Consider the following 21,490-nt stretch of genomic DNA (forward strand, 5'->3'; position numbering starts at 1 on the left):
GCCTGCGTTGCACTAATGTTAATATGTGGGTAATTTGGATATTTGAGACTTAATTGTGGACTTGAATTTTAAAAATGTCTAATCAAAAGAACTGATAAACTATTTTTAAAATATTGTTACTACATGCCTTAAAAACCTTTCCAGTTTTGATTTCGAAAAAATGTGATACTATAGGCAATGAGCAATAGAGTTGTACCAGAATGAAGTTAAAAGAGTCGGTCCAAAAATTAGGTTGCTAGCGTGGGTAATTCCCTAGGATCTGAAAAGTTGGATTTCGAAACACATATGAGTCTTTTATCTACTATTAACGGTGGTTTCAATGGGGGGGGGGCTTTTAAAGAGTAAAAAAAATGAATTTAAAAGTATATTTTGCCATAAAATCGTAAATATGGTTTTTGGACACGAATTGGTCAAAAACTCACTTTTTACTCACAAAATTTACAAATAGCAAATTTTGGGGGTCCTCCCTCTCCTTGTGTGCAAAATCCCCGTTTAGCCCCCTGACAAGGTATTAGAACTGACACTGAGTAGAAACTATTTCAATTTATGGATCTAAAAAATAATTTCAACCATTGACATACAGTTTTATAATATACTATTAATTAAGCATTTGTATCCGACAGTTTGATGTAACTCATTTCTTTTTTTTAGTCCAAATGTTTTTTGGGCATTTTTATCCATTACACTGATTTTTTAAAAGTAAAATAAAGAAACAGCGAATTTAATAACTTCTACAGCAACGTTTCAAGACATTTGGGTACTTATTTAGGATCCAGACCCCATCGTTCTAAAATAACTTTTAAACTATTGTATACCGGTACCCTATTATGCACTTTACTTTTTTACATTTTTTTAGTTATTATAAGCCATTAATATTTTATAACAGAATTTTTTGTAAATTTTCTGACACATTTTATTTTAAGAGTCTATTTGAAATCTAAATCAACTAGTACCTTATATCATTGACTATATATACCTACAGCTTATATCCTTTTCTTGTTTAGCTTTTTTAGTATATTTTTTTTATAATTAATACTCATTGACAAAAATACTTTAATCTGATTCTATTATCACATAAATGAAATGGGTATCCAAGCCAATTATATTTCATAACAGGATTTTTTTTTTTGTAAATTTTCTGGTAAATTTTATTTTATAATTCTATTTGAAATCTAAATCAACCAGTAACTTATATCATCCTTGTTTAGCTTGATTTTAGTTTACATTTTTATAATTATTAATACTCATTGACAAAAATACTATAATCTGATTCTATTAATCACATAAAAGTGAGTATTTTATTATATTAAAACTGCAGGATCCCACCATTCTTAACAATGACATTTCCTGTGACTTGACTATTAACATTGACTATATAACACTACTTGTGTATATAATATAACTAGTAGTGTTATATAGTCAATGCTATTAATCTATGGCACAGAGCAAAGAACGCATGAAACTTGAAATGGAATGGTATGTTGACGTTGGCAACCATGCAAAATAAACTTTTTTACTGAATTAAATGATGGCGGTTGGTTCTGGTTGTTGGTTGTTAGTTGTTGTTGGTGTTGGTAGGTTGTTTTGTTAAAATAACTGAATAACTCGCTTCCAAATTCCAGTGTCAGTGACAGTGTCTCTCTAGTCCGGTTTTTTTTATCTCCTTTTAATAATTTCATAGAGTAGGTTAGTTATTTTGCCATTTAAATAGGTTATTAGTTTTTGTTGAAATCATCGTTGCCAAGTTGGTTTGGCTGTTGTTATAAAATACAGGAAACTAACTTACTCTACTGTCAATATGATTCTAATTTCTACTCTCTCCATTCCTCTGGATTCAGACAGGTAAAATCTTTACTTATTAGATAACTTACTAACTTAGGCCTTTAGGCCTACCTAAATCGTTCATCAATGTGATTTGTCATCATTGGTTAGGCCTAATAAGTTAATTATTACATTATTACTAAGTAGGCTAGGGTAATTATTCCGTATAGGGTAGGCCTAGGTGCCTCCAAACAAATTTTTAGTTTTGATATCTTACTTTATAGTTTTTTACCTCCTGAATCCAAATATAGCCTACCATAGGTAATTTTAACCACTGATGAATATTTCTCGAAAGATATTGCCGTAATAACATGGGCCTACAACATTTTATCAAGGTAGGCCTATACTTACTTTAAGTTTGGTCGGCCGCTTAGAAAGCTACCTCCTCTAGCATTGGTAAGCGTTAGCGCGCAGTTACACTTTTCACTTTCTAAGACCAATAAGTTAAACCATTTGGCAAATATTTGATATATCAACAATGCGATATCGTGTAATTTTTAGATGTCTACTTACAGTATTTTTCACGCTGAATCCAAAAATGCAATCAGTTTTTGTCGGAGAGATTCATAAGTGGCTGTAAAACGAAGGTTAAAATTACGAATCTATGGTTCATTGAGCTATAGGCCCTACTGATGGTAATACGGCGTGGTCTGGATGGGTCGGTATGTGGACTGTGTACTGAGTGAGTAGGAGAGCAAACATCTGTTTATGCTAGACTTAATGCGGAATGAAATCAATTCGTTTTGAAACCAAATAATCAGGCCTTATATAGGCATGTGAGGAAGGTAGGTCAGGTTTTATGCGGATTTGTGACTGTATTAAGTGTTTTGAAGTGAGGTTAAGTTGGAAGGTAAAGGTTAGGTTATAATGAACCGACTCATTAATTTATGCTACTTCCAGACTGTTTTTGCACAATTAAATAGTGGGTGAAACACAATAAAATAATGATATACCCTACTTAAAAAATGCGCAAGCATTTTTGATATTGTTATTCCATTGTGTTTCACCCTTAACTTAATTACATACACTTGTTACCTGCTCATAGATAAGGTAATAAAAGGTCCTAGCTAGATTGCATTTAGGTACTTATTGCTATTATTTTTGCCACAACATTGTCTTACACTTTTGCTGTCTCAAACATAGCTATGGTAACTTTAATTTACTAGTTTAAATGGTCCAGTTTTGTCCAAAATACAGTTTATGTTGGGTTATCGAAGTTCCACTTCATCAGTGACTTGATAAAAGCTGGGTCCCAAAATAAAAACTGCTGTCTTAAATAGTTTTGATGATAGACTCCCTACTGTAATCGTGGTAATTTTAGATAATGCTGTTATTATAAAAAAATCTTGAAATTAACCAATTTAGAATAAGCTTAGTTTTAGCTAAAGAGAGTAACTTATTACCTGTGTTTTCAGGAAGGCTTAACCTATAGACGATTTTAGAACAATTAAAATATATCTTCAATACCCTGCCCATGGAAGATGATACCTCAGAAGATTTGTCTAATGATTCAGAATACACAGGTAGGCTAAACCCACAACTCTTCTAAAGTCGGGACCACGAAAGTTTGCAGTTGAGGGAGGAGCCTATTTACCACATGACTTCGAAGGAGCCAATAAGGACAGTGCGGTGTTGCCAAATCTAATAATACCAGCTGATTTGAAAATATTGTTTAGTATTTTAATAAGTGTCGTCAACGGGCGATATGGCAACGTCGCACTAGCCTTGTCTTGTGATTGGCAGCCACCAAATGCAATCTTTTGTGGTCCCGACTTTAGGAATAAATTTAAGTCTCAGAATCATGTGTCACTTTTAAAATATCTGTAATGAGATAAATTAGGTACCCAACTTGTAAAAGATTTGTCCTAACAAAATGATGTACTGTAATGACATAGAATAAATAAACAGCAGTCATATGGTAATTTCAATTGAATTAAGAGTGTTTTTGGCCTCTGGAAACATCAAAAAGAAAAGTAAATCAGTTTTGGGTCTAGCTCTTACGGTGCCACCTATGGTAATAGCCAATAGAGAAATGCACTAAAACTGTAAAAATCTATTATGATCCACCAACTTAAGGACTTAACATTCACTAACTTAGGGTGACCCGGGGCAATTCTGGCACGGGGCAATTATAGCAATGGCCTATATTTTTTTTAAATTTCAGCTTTACAGATCAGTGAAGCAATATTTGTTATTTCAGCATATACCTCCTATATATAGGAAAGCATTTTTGTAAAAATAAAATGTTTGCAGTAATTTTTATTAGCGATTAAAAAAGTACTTTCTTCCACAGCCCGAGGATATCGAAACATCGCACACGGCTAATTTTTTTTCCCCTATGAATTTTATATTTTATTTTTTTTTATACTCAAAGATAATTGTTCAGACTTAAAACTTCATGAACAAAAATAGTAATAGCAGTTATCCCTTTAAGATATTTAAATTTAAATGGGTGCTATAATTGCCCCATTTTCATATGCTATGGGGCAATTGTGGCAAAGAACCCGGGGCAATTATGGCAGCTATATATCTTTATACAAATAATGTATAAATTAAAGAATAAATTGTATAACAACGTGTGTTATGTGTAATATGTTTCATTTCAGTTCATTTGGATGGCTTTGTAAACACCTTTTGCTTTGATTACTCTATGGCAGCCTGATTATTTTTATTGTTTATTGTTGCTAGAAGTTTTGAGGTTAAGGCTCTTGTACGCTTGTACTGTCTTACCGGTTTATTCACAACTTCCTTATAAATAGAGATAGAACAAAAATTAAAACACCATCTTAAACAGCTAAATTAGGCCTATGCCATGATTGCCCCAATGTCAGAGCAATTTAAACAATAAGGAAAATATAAGGTATTGCTATAATTGCCCCAAGGTTGGGGCAATTCTGGCATCTGACACTCCAAAAAAAAAAAACCTCAAACCCCCTTAAGGGGAGTTTGAGATTGTTGTCTAAATATATGAAAACACTAGAGGAATAACATAGAATTACTATGGTAATTGTCAAAATAAAATGAAAAATATGTTCACCGCGGTACAAGCAGTTAAAGTTAAGGTTCACGTCTGGCTGCCAGAATTGCCCCGGGTCACCCTATACTCATAACTTTCTCTGAAATGGTTTGTTTTCATTTGGAACCCCTTACTGCCACATTCTAATATTATCAATATTTGTATGTCATTTTATTTTCAGGATTAAGCTTAGTGTGAAAAATAAGAATTTAATGTCCACAGAAAACTGTACAAACATTATTTTGAAGTTCAGTGACATTCATGTGAAGTCTGCATTATTTATGTGACCTAATTTGTTTTAAATTTAAATTTTGCTAGGCCTATGTTGATAATCTATATATCTCTATGAAATACCTGAGGTGTTTGATCACCTATAACTTACTATAATATGAGTAAAGTTTGCGCACAATGATTTAAAAAAACCGATCCAACGATTTCCTCTAAAATGTTAGTTTTAAGGCTAAAAACAATATTCATGGTAGCTACCGTTCTGGGAAATTTTGTTTTTCGTTAAAAACTTAAAAAGTACCTAATTTTATTATTTTTAACATTAGTATTATGGACATGAAAGTTTTAGTAAAATGTAAATAAATGAATTGTAGCATATGCTTGTGACAAATCAACTACAGTACAGAAAGCAAATTACTAAATACAGTAAAAATACCCCCGCCGCAGCAAACCTGCAGACTAAGTGAATTTCAACTTGTCTGATTTCATTTTTACAAAAAAAATATTTCCATAAATAAGACATATTTATTCCCAATTTAAATAAGATTAGATTTAACCAGTGTTTAGGTTTGCTGCTATGGGGGAGGTAAAAAGTGTTTTTTGACCATAATGTCAATAGTAGGCTATAGAATGAAATAAATAAATTTGACAAATTTTATCAACATATATCCATAAACAAGTAAAATACAACAGTTTTCATTTTCTCCATAAGAATAACATGGGAATTTTAAATTACACTTTTTTTTAATTTTCCGGTCACGGAGAAAATTCAAAAAAAGTGTAATTTAAAACTAGGCATAAAACAGCGCTTCAGTATAGGCTACTAAATTATTTCTTTTTTTAAGCTCTACAAAATGGTTGAGAAAGAAATTGCAAAAATTTTTATTTTTAGGGTTAAAAATGGGAAAAACCCATTTTTACCCCATAAAACCCCCCATAAACCCCTGTTCCCATGGTCCGATTATGCTGGTTCACGAATTCGTTCGAATAAACGTAAGTTTACACGTTTGTACCAAATTTCATCAAAATCGGATAATATTTGCTCGAGTTATCGTGCTAACGGACACATATATAAATATATATATGTATATATGAATTTGAACAGATGGTTTTTTGGCCTTTGGGGACCTCAAAACGAAAAAGTAAATCGGTCCCGGGTCTAGGTCTTACCATGAGACCTACGGTAGGCCTAATAGCTTATTCCCTATATGGGAAATTCGCTAAAAAGGAAATTCCTACGAATACTATTGACTATTGAGCATTGATTATAATGTAGTAGTTATATTGTAAGAGTTTCATTTAAAATACTATAGGCCTACATAGGCCTAGTCTACAAAGACAAAGCAACATGTCAGATTGTTATTATTTCTTTCAGGAAAATTGAGAACCAAATTAATTCTTTGACTATCTGAGAATAAAGGTATTATTACTGTAGGCTACCACCTACCTTATCAACAGAACTAGTTTATTATGAAATGCTTTAGCAGTACCTATGTTAATGTTAGTTTGGTCGATATTTTTGCAGGATCTTTTTTGACCGACACTGATGCAGAAGAGGAGTTATTGACGTGGGACTCAGAAGACTCACGGCCACCGGGGCCCTCCCCAGACATCCATTTAGACATTCCTTTTATTGATCTGGTAAAACAAGCTTCTTTTACAAATAAATAAGCATCAGAATGGACAAGATATAAATGTATTATTATTTTCTGTCTATTAACTGTCTGGTATACTGTTATTCTTTCGATTGATTATCCCTTCTTTCCCAAATTGAAAAACCCCTGTCTGTGTGCGGAAAAAAGTGAATAAAAACCATGTAATAGCTAATAAGATGTAAACACAGTCACCTAGGCCTACAAGTAGGTCTAGATAGTAAAAAATAAATGTAGGGACCTATTAAAAAACATTGGTAAATGACATCTGCAATTAAAATATGATCAGTTTCGCCACACTAATATTGGCAATTTAATTTTTAAGACGTATAACTATTGGAAAAACTAGTCTTAAAAAGTCTGGAATTAGTCTTAAGTTTTAAAATGGAAGTAAGGTAGACACCCTGTATATATACCACGTAGTTTTTCACCTAGTTAATCTTAAATTTGTTAAAATAACAGGTCACAAATCAACCTGTTAGAAGAAGAAGAAGAGGACTTACATTATCTATCTCTACCTCCTCCTCTCAGGTATCAATTTAATTATACATAAAGCTTTTAACTTTTTTGACTAGGTTTTTGTTGAGATAAAAAGTGTGTTATTGCTTATTTTTTTATAAAATAGAATGGATCAAAAGCTATTACAACACAGGCAGTTTAAATGATTTACAAGTGCTAGAGATTATGACTCAAAAGAGTTAGCTTTAAAGGAGTAAACAAGACAAAGCAGCTAATTTACATCCACACTCGATTTATAGGAAACGCCAAAAGAAAATATCCATAATTGTTTGGGATTGTGTGTAAAGCATTCTTAAAGAAAATTGACTAACAAGGATATTCAATATTCATTATCTAATTTATATTTTATATTTCATAATTTATATTTATTAGTGTAAACATAACTTCATTACTTCTTAAACCTGTCTATTGACTAAGAGTTGCACCAATGAATCCATTGAACCATTGAATATATATTTTTAGTGAATCAAATAACTTACTTTATGAAGTGAAGATCTTTATTAAAAACAAAGTGTTTACAGGTCTCAAATAAAACTAAAATAGGTAGTCTTTTTAAAATCAAAATTCCTTATTTCTGAGGTATTTTTTACTTTGTAATTTACACTTACTTCGTATCTCTTTTTGGTTTTGGTGTAAATAACAAAAAACATATTTTTCCTACAGTCACCCGACAAAGTTGGCTTCCTTGTACTGTTTATAGTACAGAAAGCTGCTAATTGCTGCATATTTATACTTTGCCGTACGGTTTATACTTTGCCGTACGGTTTATACTTTGCCGCACATCAGGATTCCAACGAAACAACACAAAACAGCGTGGTTCCATTATGCACGTAATCCGTGTACGCTTGGAAATAGGTTGGCAACACTTAAAGATAATTATACTATGAGCAGCTGATTGACTATTATAACTACGATTTAACCTGTCATTTCGTGTTTATAGTTTCGGTATTTCTGAACTTTCTGGACTTTTCTTTTAAACGTTTTTAAAACCTTCCTACGATCTTAATAAACAAGAAAATACCTTTTAAGCATTTTTTTTAGGCACGGAAACCACTTCAAATTACAAAAACATATGGAACTATATTCTCAAAACGCGGAGCACATTTCTTGCCGAGGAAAAATAGCGGAGTGATATGGACCGTGGGTACTACTTTCTCTAGGGCACCATTTGTGTTGCCAGCTGAACCTAAAAACGTGTTGCATAGTGTTTGAAAGACTAATTATTCATATGCTTTATAGTGACTGTAGGAAAAATATAATGTGTAACACGGGTGAAAAAGGCCTTTGCTGCACTCGAAAATAACTATTTTCCCATATCAAATGCATGTTATTTGGTATAGGAAAATTCGGTTTTTTGTTATTTACACTAAAACTATAAGAGATACAAAGTAGGTGTAAATTACAAAGTTGTTAAAAATTACAAAAGCTATAAAATTATGTGCACTTGACATGTGTTGCTATTTTAAAATTTTAAACAATGGGCATTTGCAAAATTTCAAAAATCTATTTTTTTTACCGTTAATTGTAGCATATCAAAGTAAAGCTAATTTCAAAACAAGTAAGAAACTTCAATTAGAGAAGGGCTAAGTGTATTAGTATAGGAAACACAAGAGTATTAAAAACATATTGATTTTTTTCCCAAAAAAACTGCCGCCATTTTGAAACAGAAAAAGATAATTAATTTCCTTTTTTCACCAAAATGTCTAATAAATACCTTTAAAATTATGTATAATATGACATAGGCCTATGTTTACATTTTAAGTAGTGACCCTCTGTTTTTGGCACACCCTGTATTGGAAAAAGATACAAATATTTTTACATTATTCCTTATGGTCGACTTAGCGGGAAATAATTGTATTTCATCCTTTTACGTTAAGCCGTTTTTCCGTAATATATTTGAGACACACCTTACGTGGGGCACCCTGTATAGCCTAGATAGTTTTAAGTTTCTCATCATATGTTTATAATGATTCAACATTTTTTATTTTATTTTTATATAACAACATATAATTTTACAAATGGCAGGAGTTGTTTGAGGACGAGGTGTCTTCCCACAGTGAATCGCCTGTTTCTTCCTCGAGTGCATCATTTGTTTCTTCCACCCGCTCGACGGAGGAGTACTTTTCAGAGCCATCTGATTGGTCGGATGAGATGGCCTTGTCGGCGCCTGGCAGCCCTGCGCCGCTTGCACCACCTGTGAGTCCTACACCTGCGCCCGCCCCTGCGCCTGTGCCCGTCATTGAGATACCTTCCTCCCCTGAAGCTCGGTTACCAGTCTCAGCAGGACCTCCTGTAGAGATTATTGTAACCAAACCTGTGGGTAAGTAAAGCTGGTTACCAAAGTTTAATTCAATAGGGTATCTATAATTCCCAGATATATCCAATCTCTCAAAGAACCCAATATTTAATTTAGGTTTTCACTCGCGGAATCTTATTATGTGTCTTTGATTGAACGTTCTAGTTTTTAGGAAGTAATAAATTGTCTGAACTATGAGACCCTCAAAACACAAAATTTCCCAATTTCTCTCCAGACCTTTTTAAAGAGCTTAAAAACAAATAATGCAGTAAATCAAAGTGTTTTTGTACAGTTATTAGTAATGGGAAAAATTCAAATATTGTAATTATAAAATTCCCATGTTATCCTTATGGAGAATATTGTAAAATGTTGTAGTTAGCTTGTTTATGGATATATTTTGACCAAACATGGTAAATTTTTATATATATTTTATACTAAGCTATTAATATTTTACTAAAATACTCACTTTATTAGTTTCCCTGTAGCAGTAAACCTAGGTACTTGTTAAACTTTATGTTATTTAAATATATTTAATTGAAAATCAATTCAGGCGGATGGAAATTCGCTTAGTTGGCAGGTTTGCTGCGGCAGGAGTATTTTTTTATTTATTTAACTATTAAATTTTATTCATATTTTAGCATCCTATCCCTTCTATTTGTATTGTAACAAAGTCAGATCCTGCTCTCAATAGACAATGAAACTTTTGTAGCTTAGAAATTATTAAATCATTGTTTACTTTTTCCTTGTTATTTTGTAAAAACAACATGGCTATTTGGCAAACCATAAGGCAAATTTAAGCATTTTAAATTTTCAAATGAGGTATGTAGTGTAGTATGAGACTTTCTAAGGTAGTGGCTTTCAAACATAAAGTTTTTACTTTTTTGGCCTACAACTCCTCAATTACAAACCAAGTTTAAATCCTTCAGCAGAAGATAAATTTCACAAACCCTCATATAAAAAATAGCTCTTATAAGAGTTCAGGATTATAACCAGTGACTATATAGATATACTATGTCTAGTTATTGTTTTGTATTTTAAGGATTATTAACCATATGTTTATATTCTCATATGACTATATAATTATTGTCCTCTCCTTGTTAATTTCAAATATTCAAATTGGAAATAAGCAACCTTAAACTGATTAACTATCACCAAAGACAAAATCTTAAATTCTTTGTTAACAGAATATTTTGACAAGTTTTAAAATGCCTTTGTCACCTTCTACACCATCGAAGTTGTATTTCAAAGGCTATTACAAATTGAGAGGTAAGATTGTTTGGTAGCCAGCCACTTAGAGACAATTAATTATGAATTTTTCCTAAACTGAAAAAGGCGAGCCCAATAACTGATTTTACAAAACTAGTATTAAATATACTTTTATTGTGTGATTAGCTTTACAAGATATTGTTGATTTTTATTCCTTTCAGGTAACATAATTTTCTAGTAAAATAAGGTTAGCTTTAGAATTTTTAAGGTTAAATTAAAATAATGTTTAAAATCATGCTCAGGCATTACAGTTGTTCTTGGCCGAATTTGATCTCTAATGTTAGTAGGCCTACCCTAATCTTGAAGTGTTCCTTTCCCTAATCTGGATAAGAATGGGATGATTTCTTTATCTGTCAAGATCAAAATGTGATTATAGTACTCGCTTCCAAATCTGAATAAAGCAGACACATGAACTGTGTGCCTAATGTTGAAAATAATCTTTGCAATTGTCAAATGTTCTGTTAAAATAATATTATGGTGATGGTGATGGTGAAGTAATGGTGGTCATGATTTTTTTTATGTGTATCTAATGAAGAATTGTTTATTGACATTTTTTTCTATATACCATACTGTCAGTTTAAATCATCAAGTTGGCTCAATGGTTAACCAGATAATCCAGCCACAACAAAGGGTCAATGAGACCATTGTAATAGTGTTGAGTAATACAACTACAGTAAATAAGTAAGCTCCGACTGATTAACCATCACAAAACCTTTTATTCATCTTTAACTGAATATTATAACAAGTTTTAAAATTCCTTTTTCCCCTTTGATAATCCACCTTTAACAACGGTTTTTATTATTCATTTTGTTAATAAACATACTTTTTCGAGACGTAGGAATTGGCTAACTCAGGAACTCGCTAACTCGGTCGTGTGTCGGAACTGGCTAACTCTGGAACCGGCTAACCGTCTCAGTCAGGAATTGGCTAACTCTGGAACCCGCTAACTCGATTTTGTCTCGCGGCGGAATTCGCTAACTCTGGAAGTCGCTAACCCGGCCGCGCCCACTACACGGAGCGTTGCCAACCTTGTACTACAAAATAATCGTACACTGCCGTATTTCAAAATGTCAGTGTCAATAAAGATACAGTAAATGTTATTGTTTTTCGTTATCAATTCCACTTTTAACACATAACTAGCCCAAAGTCATTCAAAGACAATTAAAAAATCATGAAAAAGTGTTTTTTAGCGAATTTCCCATATAGGGAATAAGCTATTACCGTAGTACTCATAGTAAGACCTGGACCCGGGACCGATTTACTTTTTCGTTTTGAGGTCCCTAGAGACCAAAAACACCATCCGTTCAAATTCATATATATATATATATTTATATATGTGTCCGTTAGCTCGATAACTCGAGCAAAAATCATCCGATTTTGATGAAATTTGGTACAAACGTGTAAACCTACGTTTATTCGAACGAGTTCGCAAACCAGCATGATCGGACTATGGGAACAGGGGTTTATGGGGGGTTTTATGAGGTAAAAATTGGTTTTTCCCATTTTTGACCCAAAAAACTTAAAATTTAGCAATTTCTTTCCAAACCATTTTGTAGAGCATAAAAAAAACAAATAATTTTGTATATTGAAGCGTTATTATGCGCCTAATGGCTACGGAGAAAATTTAAAAAATCTGTAAATTTAAAATTCCCATGTTATTCTTATGGAGATTAAGTAAACTGTTGTAGTTTGCTTGTTTATGAACATATTTTTATTAAATTTATAAAATGCATTCATTTCATACTAAACTATTACATTTTACAAAAAAACACCTTTTTACCCTCCCTGTTGCAGCAAACCTAAGTACTCTTGAAACTAATGTATTTAAATAGGGAAAATGTGATATTTTTAAGGAGACATTTGAGTCTGGCTCAAAATGTTACCTTAGTCACCAAATGATACATTGAACGAATGAATAATGGAAAAGTATCTTAACAAACTAAACAACCAAAACAATAGTATGACAAAGTACTATGACAACATTGGTCTCATCAATCGGATCTTATGACTGGATTACCTGGTCACCAATCTATCTTGACAGCTTTATATAAAATATGGGTATGGTACATAGAAAATATATGTCAAAAATCCATTTAAAACCAGATAGGACCGTTATAGGTTACTTTACTATCAACAAAATTTTCTTAGCAGAGATCTTTCATAGCAAAGATACAATGACACAAAATTTAAAAGGGGACAGTATTTTAAAATTGGCTCTCTGCAAACCCTTGATGATATGTTGCTGTTTCAGAGCAGGCCCAGTTGGATAGTTCTGTGTTGTCGGAAGGTGAGGATGGGTCACTCTGTACTATTTGTATGTGTCCTCTCACCAACTCCGGGACACACCGCGTAGTGTGCCTACGCTGCGGCCACATCTTCGGACAGGCATGCGTGGAGCGTTGGATAAAGGTGTTTTAAAACATACATTTACCAGTTGTTCACTAATTGATTAACCAGGCTATTTACATGGACTGTACTGTTGTCTATTATGGTACTCGTTAACACTTTCGCGCCGATCATTTTTTTAACTATTTATTACGTTTTTTAAAACTTTAAAGTTTGCCACCGGTGTACACTGTTACTATGGTGATTGTAAGCAACAAAACGGCATTTCAAGAGTCTTTGTGAAGGTTTTTAATATATATCCATGTTTGTAGAAAGCCACATGAAATATCTCCAAGAGAGTGGTAAATGAACCAAATTAAGATTACATAATAAAACACTAAGCTACAAAAAAATTTGTTTTATTTATCTCAACAAAAACACTTTTTTAAATATGAAAAATTGAACTATAAAGTAATTTTTTACTGTTCAAAGTCTGTTTAAGTTCATGGAATGTGTTTTCAACATGATGGCAGGGCGACGTGTACCACGGTTTAATTAGCATGATTATTATCTTATTTTGTTACTGAAACTGTACAGGTTAGTATTGCACAGTTGATAAATAATTAATTATATCTAACTATTCTTATAAACATACTTTTTTTTAGTCTATGGTAATTTGAACACAAATTTACTTTTGACTCGTGCGTCACCAGTGGCCACGTCGGAGCGAACGTGTTAATTCAGTGTTGCTCATAATAACGCTTTTCTAAAATAAAGTTTTGGACATTATAAGATTAGTTGGTGGTCTTGAACAGTATGACAAATGACAATTACGAAGTATACTGTCATTTCATGACAACCTGTAAAACTATTTTCAAATTTTAAACTTTTTGACTATAGGTGGGGTGTAATAATGGAGCCCGACGCTGTCCCACATGCAACAAAAAGGCTGCACTCAAGGACATTCGAGTGTTGTACCTGCCCAAGGTAGTGCCACTCGATACGATAGAGCGTGACAGAATCTTGCAGGAAAAGGAAGAGGTGAGTCCTATGATAGGCCTAATTTGTTTACTCTAACTGTGAAAAACATTTTCCTTCTCTTTTTCTTTTAAAATAAAAGGTTGGCGACTTATTTTCACCTTAAATTCGCCCACATGAGAATATATTGTGTGGAGTGCGAGTTTGCCACAGTTCCACCTGGACCGTAAAGGATCCTTGTGGTTGTGGAACCTATAGGTAAAGCAAGAAGTGAGCTGATTCAGTACAAAAATAAACTATACTTATTACCTTTTAGTAGAAGAACGCATAGCATTTCTGCCTTGGTATCACAATCGGTTGCACCACCGGTAATATTTTATAAGGAACACTGTTTAGTATCAGGTTATTAATAGAAAGTTTCTGAAGGTAATTGATTGAATCTGGTTAAGAATATTCCTTTGTTTCCATTAGTAAATTATTAATTTACTGTATTGTATACCCTCTTTATTATCTTTCTTCTTGTGTGTCATGCTATATGTTTTTTAAATAACTATTTCTTCGATGGTTTGTGCCAGATATACCATTCATTTGTCATCATTACAACTTTGCAGTGAATTTGCAGATATAACTTTTAAATGATTTACACAATACTGTTAATCAACAATAGGAAGTAAAACTTACACTCATTATTGTATGACCTCTTTTTGAATGTCTTCATTTACAAAGATAACTAAACAATGAACTGTTTTGTTTATTAATTTAAGACGACAACTGTGTATGATGTATTTATTAATGACTAAATGGATCAATACACTTTGATATGTGATGGACTATATGATTTCCGATTTCAGTTGGCAGCTCAGAAAAAAATGCTGGAAGCAGATTTTACAAGGACAGTTCTGCAGCACAAACTTGTTGTGGAGAGTTACGAGGAGAAAATCTCGAATTTGAAGAAGCAGTTACAGGAGGGACGGCCAAACGAGGATGTGTTGGCACCACTGAGCCAGGCGGCAGGGCTGGCGGTTGTTACAACTGTCACTATCAGTTCAGATGGAGGTTGCAGAGTGATGGCCTTCAACCCTATCCGTCAGGATCTGGTTAGTAAACCATCTGTTTTTCTAAATGTTGAATTATGTCAAGGTTGTGAACAGTTTTCTTATGTGTGTTACATTCAAGCAACTATTTACTAATTTTTGATGCAGTAATATCGTGTACCAGTTTACTGAACTATCAATTTTCCAATTTTAGGCAACCTTTTTCTAGACAACCATTTTTTAAAGGTAACTTATGCCTTTAGGCATATGGTCATAAACTAGTAGTTTTAGTCTTACCCTGTTGTAGTCTTCTCTATTTCTTGTTGATAATATTCCTATAAATATTATATTTTATAATATCCTATATAGAATTTTTGTTCTGTATGTTCTATTTTTATGTTTATTTAATGATGTTTTCTTGAATGTAAAATTTTCCGTCATGAAGTAATCCTTTGAAGGTAAAATGGTTTACGAGTTTTTAATCCTATTGAAAGCGGTATTTTCCCATGGGCCCCCTTGTTAATTTAATGTTTAAAATCTATTCTTGTTAAAATAGCGGATACAAAGATCAGATAAGCAAATAAAAAGTCACAGATGTTTTGCACGAGACTGACGTTGTTGTGTTGTTAGGTGGTGTCACAGCCCTCAGGCAACACGTTGTTTGCTGGGTTCGGTGTGCGGGTGCTCAACAGTGTGGATTGGCAACCTTCCAGGTTTGTGTTGCTTCACTCCAAAGCTGTACGGGACATACAGTTCCACCCGGATGACAGGGACATGATGCTCAGCGTCAGTCTGGACCAGAACGCTAAACTGTTCGACCTCGGCACAAACACCACTGTGCACACATTCAAAGGTACAGTTCTAGAGTACCCACTCTTTTTATGTTGGAAGTGCTTTGTTTTTAAATCTGTGGGAAATTTGTATCTTCAGCACTTGCGTACAAATGTTTCTCATTAAATTGCTGTAAATCAAATATTTTATTTGTGTATAAATGAAGTTAGTCGAATTGATACACAGAGATGCTAATGTGAATTACTGATTTCTGCTTAACGTATATTTTATAACCAAGCTGACATCTAATTTTAATCTACTTCCAAAACTTGCATGCTATAATGGGAGAAGATGGTTTTGTCTCTGGGATGCAGAAGATGTTGGCAAAGTAGCAGATGTTTTTGATTTCACCTTTATGTCGCTACATGTATGGATTATGTAGTCTAAATTTGCCATTAGCGAGAATTTGTATCAAACATTTTGAAATCAAACCAAAATGTACTTTGTTGTAGAGAAAAAAATTTCCCTTCCCTGCCCTGTACCTAAAATCAGAAATAAAACAAAACCCTATCCCTTCTTGAACTAAAGTACAACCCTGTCCATAACCAAAAAAATGTAGTTGTGTTAAATATAAAGTTTCTGAAATATATATCTTCATGTCGCAGTGGGAGGTCCGCTCTGGTCATGCTGCTGGGATGCTTCACATCCTCATTTGCTGTTGCTCGGCACCCAGACAGGCAAGGTGGTACAGTACGACCGCCGCATGACAGACACTCTTGTCAACCAATGGGAGATAAACAACAACAAGACACCCGTGGTCGCACTAGCTTCAACCCCATGTAGAGACCGTACACCCTTCCCTCAAGGTGGCTTCTTGTCTTGCAGGTCAGTAGCTGTAGAATGTTTGGAAGAATATTTTAGATATACATACGTCTAGGTACCAAAATATTTCCTCCCAGAGATGTCTTGCTTGCCTTGAGCTTGTGGCAAACTGATTTTTACCTGTCCCACCGTAAATTATAACTCTTTTCTTCCTGCAACCTAAATTTATGCCCACTTTTAAGATAGGCCTACAGCATCAACCACCACTAAGATAATAACTGTAGTAAATTTTATATGCATCTACTTGTAAACTCTTAGTTTTTAGTTTTTAAAGGATTATAGCAAAGAATATAAGTAGCCAACATTGTATTATGTTCCTGTTAAAAAGTTTCAAGAGCTAATGGTTTAAATTCAGTGTTAATTATAAGGCGTTCCGAAGTAATTTTAAACTGAAAACTGTCAAATAGTGAAAAGAACCTAATGGAAACCAACTGTAAATTTGTGAGTATATCAGTATTACTGATGGAAAAGAGTCCACCCTGTCATAGGAAACACAAATCACTAAACACTATACCATTACCAAAAAATTAAAATACTTCACAGTCACTTGCAGCATTTTAACCAAGGAAGAATGTCTTAAAGATCTTAAAAGAGCTGTCTTAAATGTTCGTTGCAGTCTTAAATAATTTAGTTTAATCTATAGACAATCGCTCTTGAATGTATATCAAGTAAACTGTGAAGTGTGAAGCGACTGTTTTCCCCTCTTTAGGAATAATGCTGTAAATAAGTAGTATCTGGTAAACAAACTAATACCTGAACTGCATTTGTGTAGACTCAACGCGGTTTACTCATACACACTGCAAGGGACTGACTACAATTGCTCCGAGCTGGGAGTGGAAGGCCCGTTCATGTCCATGAGGTACGACGGTGCAAAACAGATGATGATAACTACATCACGTGCCAGCAGCCGCTACGCTTACAATAGAGTTTCTCTCAGTTTACTGGACAAGGACGCCAACAAACAGGTGATTGTAACATGTGATCCAGAGTATGGCTAGTGGACATATCATTCACATGTTAAAGTTAAAGATAGTTTCAGAGAGGAAATTAGTGAAGGTGTATAAAATTCAAGGTGTATAAAAGAAGGTGTTTGCTTGCATGCTCATTACCCCCCACTCACCACTCCAAGCAGCCATAGTGTGAGGTAGTAGCTCTGAGCCAAGGCAAATAAAATAATGTCATTGAAAATCTTGGAAAATTCATATGATTTGGTCAAATAAAACACTTTCAGCAAGCAGTTTGTATGGGTGGCAAGCAATATTATTGCTTTTGTAAAAATATTTTATCAAGTTAGTTGCTGTAAAACAATCCAACTTTTTAAAGGATGTATATATTTTTTTATCAAATACCTTGGAATCCTTAGGTCGAAAGTATTCCTGATCTCCTGGAAACGACCCCAATAGTACAGTTTGGTCCTAGAAACCTCAAAATCCAATAACATGCAACATCCAAAATGTCAGCAAGGAATATGAAAGTAGTCAAACACAAAAACACAAAAAGCCCTTAAATAAAAATATAGTAGAGTAGCAATAAACCAGATAAGAGAGAGCACAATACAAATTTCCGTACAACAAGGTGATTCCAATGAGACTGTGTGATGCGTTCTTTCAGCAACAGCCTAAAACATGTAATTATGAAGGAAAATATTTCCAATATTTTCTTAAATAACTTCAGTTCCTTATTAGGTTGATTAGGTTAAATATGACTTTTTCAACACATAAATCGAGAGTTAAAAATATAACAACAGTTTGGCGTATTCTAAGTTAAAGGCTTTTAATCCTTACATGCTATGTTTTTGCAGGTTTGTGCTGCACTGATCCACTCATTCAATTGCGGCTCATCATCTCGTAACATGTCTCGGTCGACCTTGTTGCCGCACGTGGACGACTCACTGATGGTTGCTCATAATGAGAGTGCTCGCCTGCTCGACATGTGGAGTAGCAAACGAGGCGATCATTTACACAGGTAACACGGCAATTCAAAGAGTGCTTGTTTGAGTTGGCAATTAGTTTAGAACAAATCTAATTATTTAAAATTCACAACATTTTTTAAGTTCAACCTAGTTCATTGGCCCTTTCATGTACTAAATCTGTCAGCTCCTGCCCTTTATCACGCTCATCCATTTGCTACTTCTTAAATAAACATGTTTAGTTACGTATAAATTCAATCTAATTTAAAAACACTTAATGATGCTATGATTTTTCTTAAAAGTTAAATACAGGTACCTGAAAGTAGAGCTTTAGAGCTTTCTTTTTTCTTTTTTTCTTGATTGACACAATCAAGTTTGCAGTAAAAGGTTTTAATAATTTGTGGTTATTGTTGATAGAAAACCATGAATGTTGGCTACAATCCATCTTCATAGTGATGTCAATGGACCACAATTAAAAACAATGGTCGAAACACAATTCTGTGAAGGAAACGGCTGAAATACAGCACTTACCGATGCTAAATACTAAATACCGATACTAACCGATTGTGTTCCTTTGTGAGAACCGAGGTACAAAACAAATCAAAAATCGAATAAAAAAATCCTTTATTCAAACAGTACATTTCTATACATGAATTGTGTCAAGTCAATAACAAAAAATAATTTTACATTTGGTATAAGTTTGCATTATAACAATGTACCGTACCGAGCTGTACCCACCTCAAATCCCTTACATTTTCTGTTCCTCAGACCCTTATATGATTGTATGTACTGTTGCAGCTTTTAGTTTTTTTTAGATGCAATATTATCTACTCTTAGGATTCTAAATTTAAATAGTCCCACAGTCTAAATAATGTATCATAGCATGAACAGAATAGCGATATGAATTCAATATTCTTTTATAAATGTTTTGAAAGTTGCAAAAAGAGCCAACTAAAAACAATCCCACCTAATTAAATTAAATTTACTTCAAAATAAAAGGTATTAATGATTTTTGTTATTTTTTACAGTTTGCCAATTCGAGAACCGATCATTGATCTCACACCCGTAGACCTGGGCAACAACAAGCCCCCACTTCTGGCAGCTTTGTCAGAAAAGAAACTGACACTGTATAAAATCAACAGATAGGACACTCTAGTTTTATATTTATTTGTTTACTGATTGTTTTTAAGTTTGTTCATTTTCCACTCAGCATGTACAAAACTTGTTTTTTAAACTTTAAGACACAAACGTGCAAGTTTATTTTTATCTTCAGCTTGTTCACAGATTTTTTGGTTTTAGAAATGTAGAAAATATGACGATTTTGATACTTCATACTTAATAAAATAAAATTGACATATGCATAGATAAAAAGATTTATCAACATTAAAAATAAGGTAAACTAAGCAAAACCCCTAATTTACAGTTTAGTCTGTGATAAAAATTAAGTATTGTGTCATTTAGAATCATAAGCTCTCCTAAAAATCATTCAAAACAGTTCTCACACCTTAAAAAAAGTTCATATATTGTCTATAAAGTTGAAAGAAGTTGACTCTGCCCTCTTCTAATGTATTGGGAAGAGAGGGAGCTAGATAAGTGGTGGAGGTTGGGACTTCAGTCCCCAAGGTATCAGGTTCAAATCGTATCTATCACCAATGGATTTGATCGGAGTGATAATGCTGCAAAGACTAGGCTTAGCCTGAAACCATGTGAAAAAAATAATCCAGGACTGGAGCCTACCATTCTAGGATGTGAAGGTATGACAAGGCAAAAAATATACTGGGAAAGAAAGTTAGTAAAAAAAAGATTTACATTTCCTACCAGCTTTCAAACTCTTCTGTATGATTGACCTTGTGCACCTGGTAGTGAATGTGAAAGTAATATATTTTTCATAAAGTGTCTGATAGTGATAAGTCCATGAGAACATTTGGTTTTCTCTTTGCTTTGTTATAGCTTAAACTTAAAACGTACCTAATATATTTTTGTAACTATCACAACAATTATTTTGACAGTTATGTAAAAAATTGTTTATATTGTGAATACATTTTTGTTGATAAAAAAGTAAGTGTATTGCTGTCCTACCTGTCCAGTTTAAGACTTAGGACGTGTTTGTAAACCATGGATTATTGCCATGGGTTGTTCCATAGATTATTTACTAAGTTGCCGGGTATTGTTCAAGTTGTAAGCAGTACAACGTACTTGTTTAAATTTGTCTTACATTGGAAGATTGATTTTATAAAGCTATTTATCCCAACTGACAAGTCAATGTTGTCCAGCTTCACTCATGAAAACTGACAAATCCACCAGAAAAGTTAATTCCAAAAGTAGTTTCATTCGACCGGGCCAGGAATCAGAAAGAATTTCCAACCCTTAAAACTGATTTGCCTAGTAGGTAGCTCAGGGGATAGCGCCACAGAATGTATCAAGGCCCATGAAAACGGACAAATGTAATGTCAAAAGAGGCTAATCATCTCCTAGGAGGAAAGACCTTGACAGGGAAATTCAGTCTCAATAAGCCGAGATACCTTTTGTGTGACACAGTTGACCTAAGTGTTGTGTGTGGCAATGAAAATTAACGGTATCAGCAATCTGACACATACTTTCTCCCATTAGCTTGTCATCAACCTTTATCACGGGTAAGCAGTGGGAGTAGGTACCATTGATATTTTATAAGAAAATCACAACAGTGTCAATAACTCTTAAACTGTAATTTTTACAGCAATGGTAACGCCACTTTGTTTAGAATTCTAAGGACCATGACATACTAACTTTAATTAATACCAGCTTTTTTTAGAA

The 21,490-nt window shown here is 33.5% G+C and overlaps 1 protein-coding gene across 2 annotated transcripts; it reads left to right on the forward strand.

Annotated features, from left to right (window-relative positions):
- Positions 1–1,587: 1,587 nt before the first annotated feature.
- On the forward strand, positions 1,588–20,719 carry LOC128995237 (E3 ubiquitin-protein ligase RFWD3-like). 2 transcript variants are annotated; one of them, XM_054420185.1, is made up of 13 exons: positions 1,588–1,842; positions 3,237–3,344; positions 6,591–6,706; positions 7,180–7,248; positions 9,262–9,556; positions 13,050–13,207; positions 14,024–14,164; positions 14,953–15,198; positions 15,766–15,988; positions 16,572–16,791; positions 17,561–17,753; positions 18,590–18,753; positions 19,726–20,719. In XM_054420185.1, exons 2-13 carry the CDS (start codon positions 3,296–3,298, stop codon positions 19,841–19,843), a joined length of 1,992 nt encoding a protein of 663 aa, XP_054276160.1. In that variant the 5' UTR covers positions 1,588–1,842; positions 3,237–3,295; the 3' UTR covers positions 19,844–20,719. The 2 variants fall into 2 exon arrangements, with proteins under 2 accessions (XP_054276160.1, XP_054276161.1); XM_054420186.1 differs by having other exon boundaries at positions 3,241–3,344.
- Positions 20,720–21,490: the final 771 nt, after the last annotated feature.

Source organism: Macrosteles quadrilineatus, unplaced genomic scaffold (genome assembly GCF_028750875.1).
Source record: "Macrosteles quadrilineatus isolate MER2022 unplaced genomic scaffold, UCM_ALF_1.0 Scaffold_5__1_contigs__length_97177068, whole genome shotgun sequence".
Lineage (NCBI taxonomy): Eukaryota > Metazoa > Arthropoda > Insecta > Hemiptera > Cicadellidae > Macrosteles > Macrosteles quadrilineatus.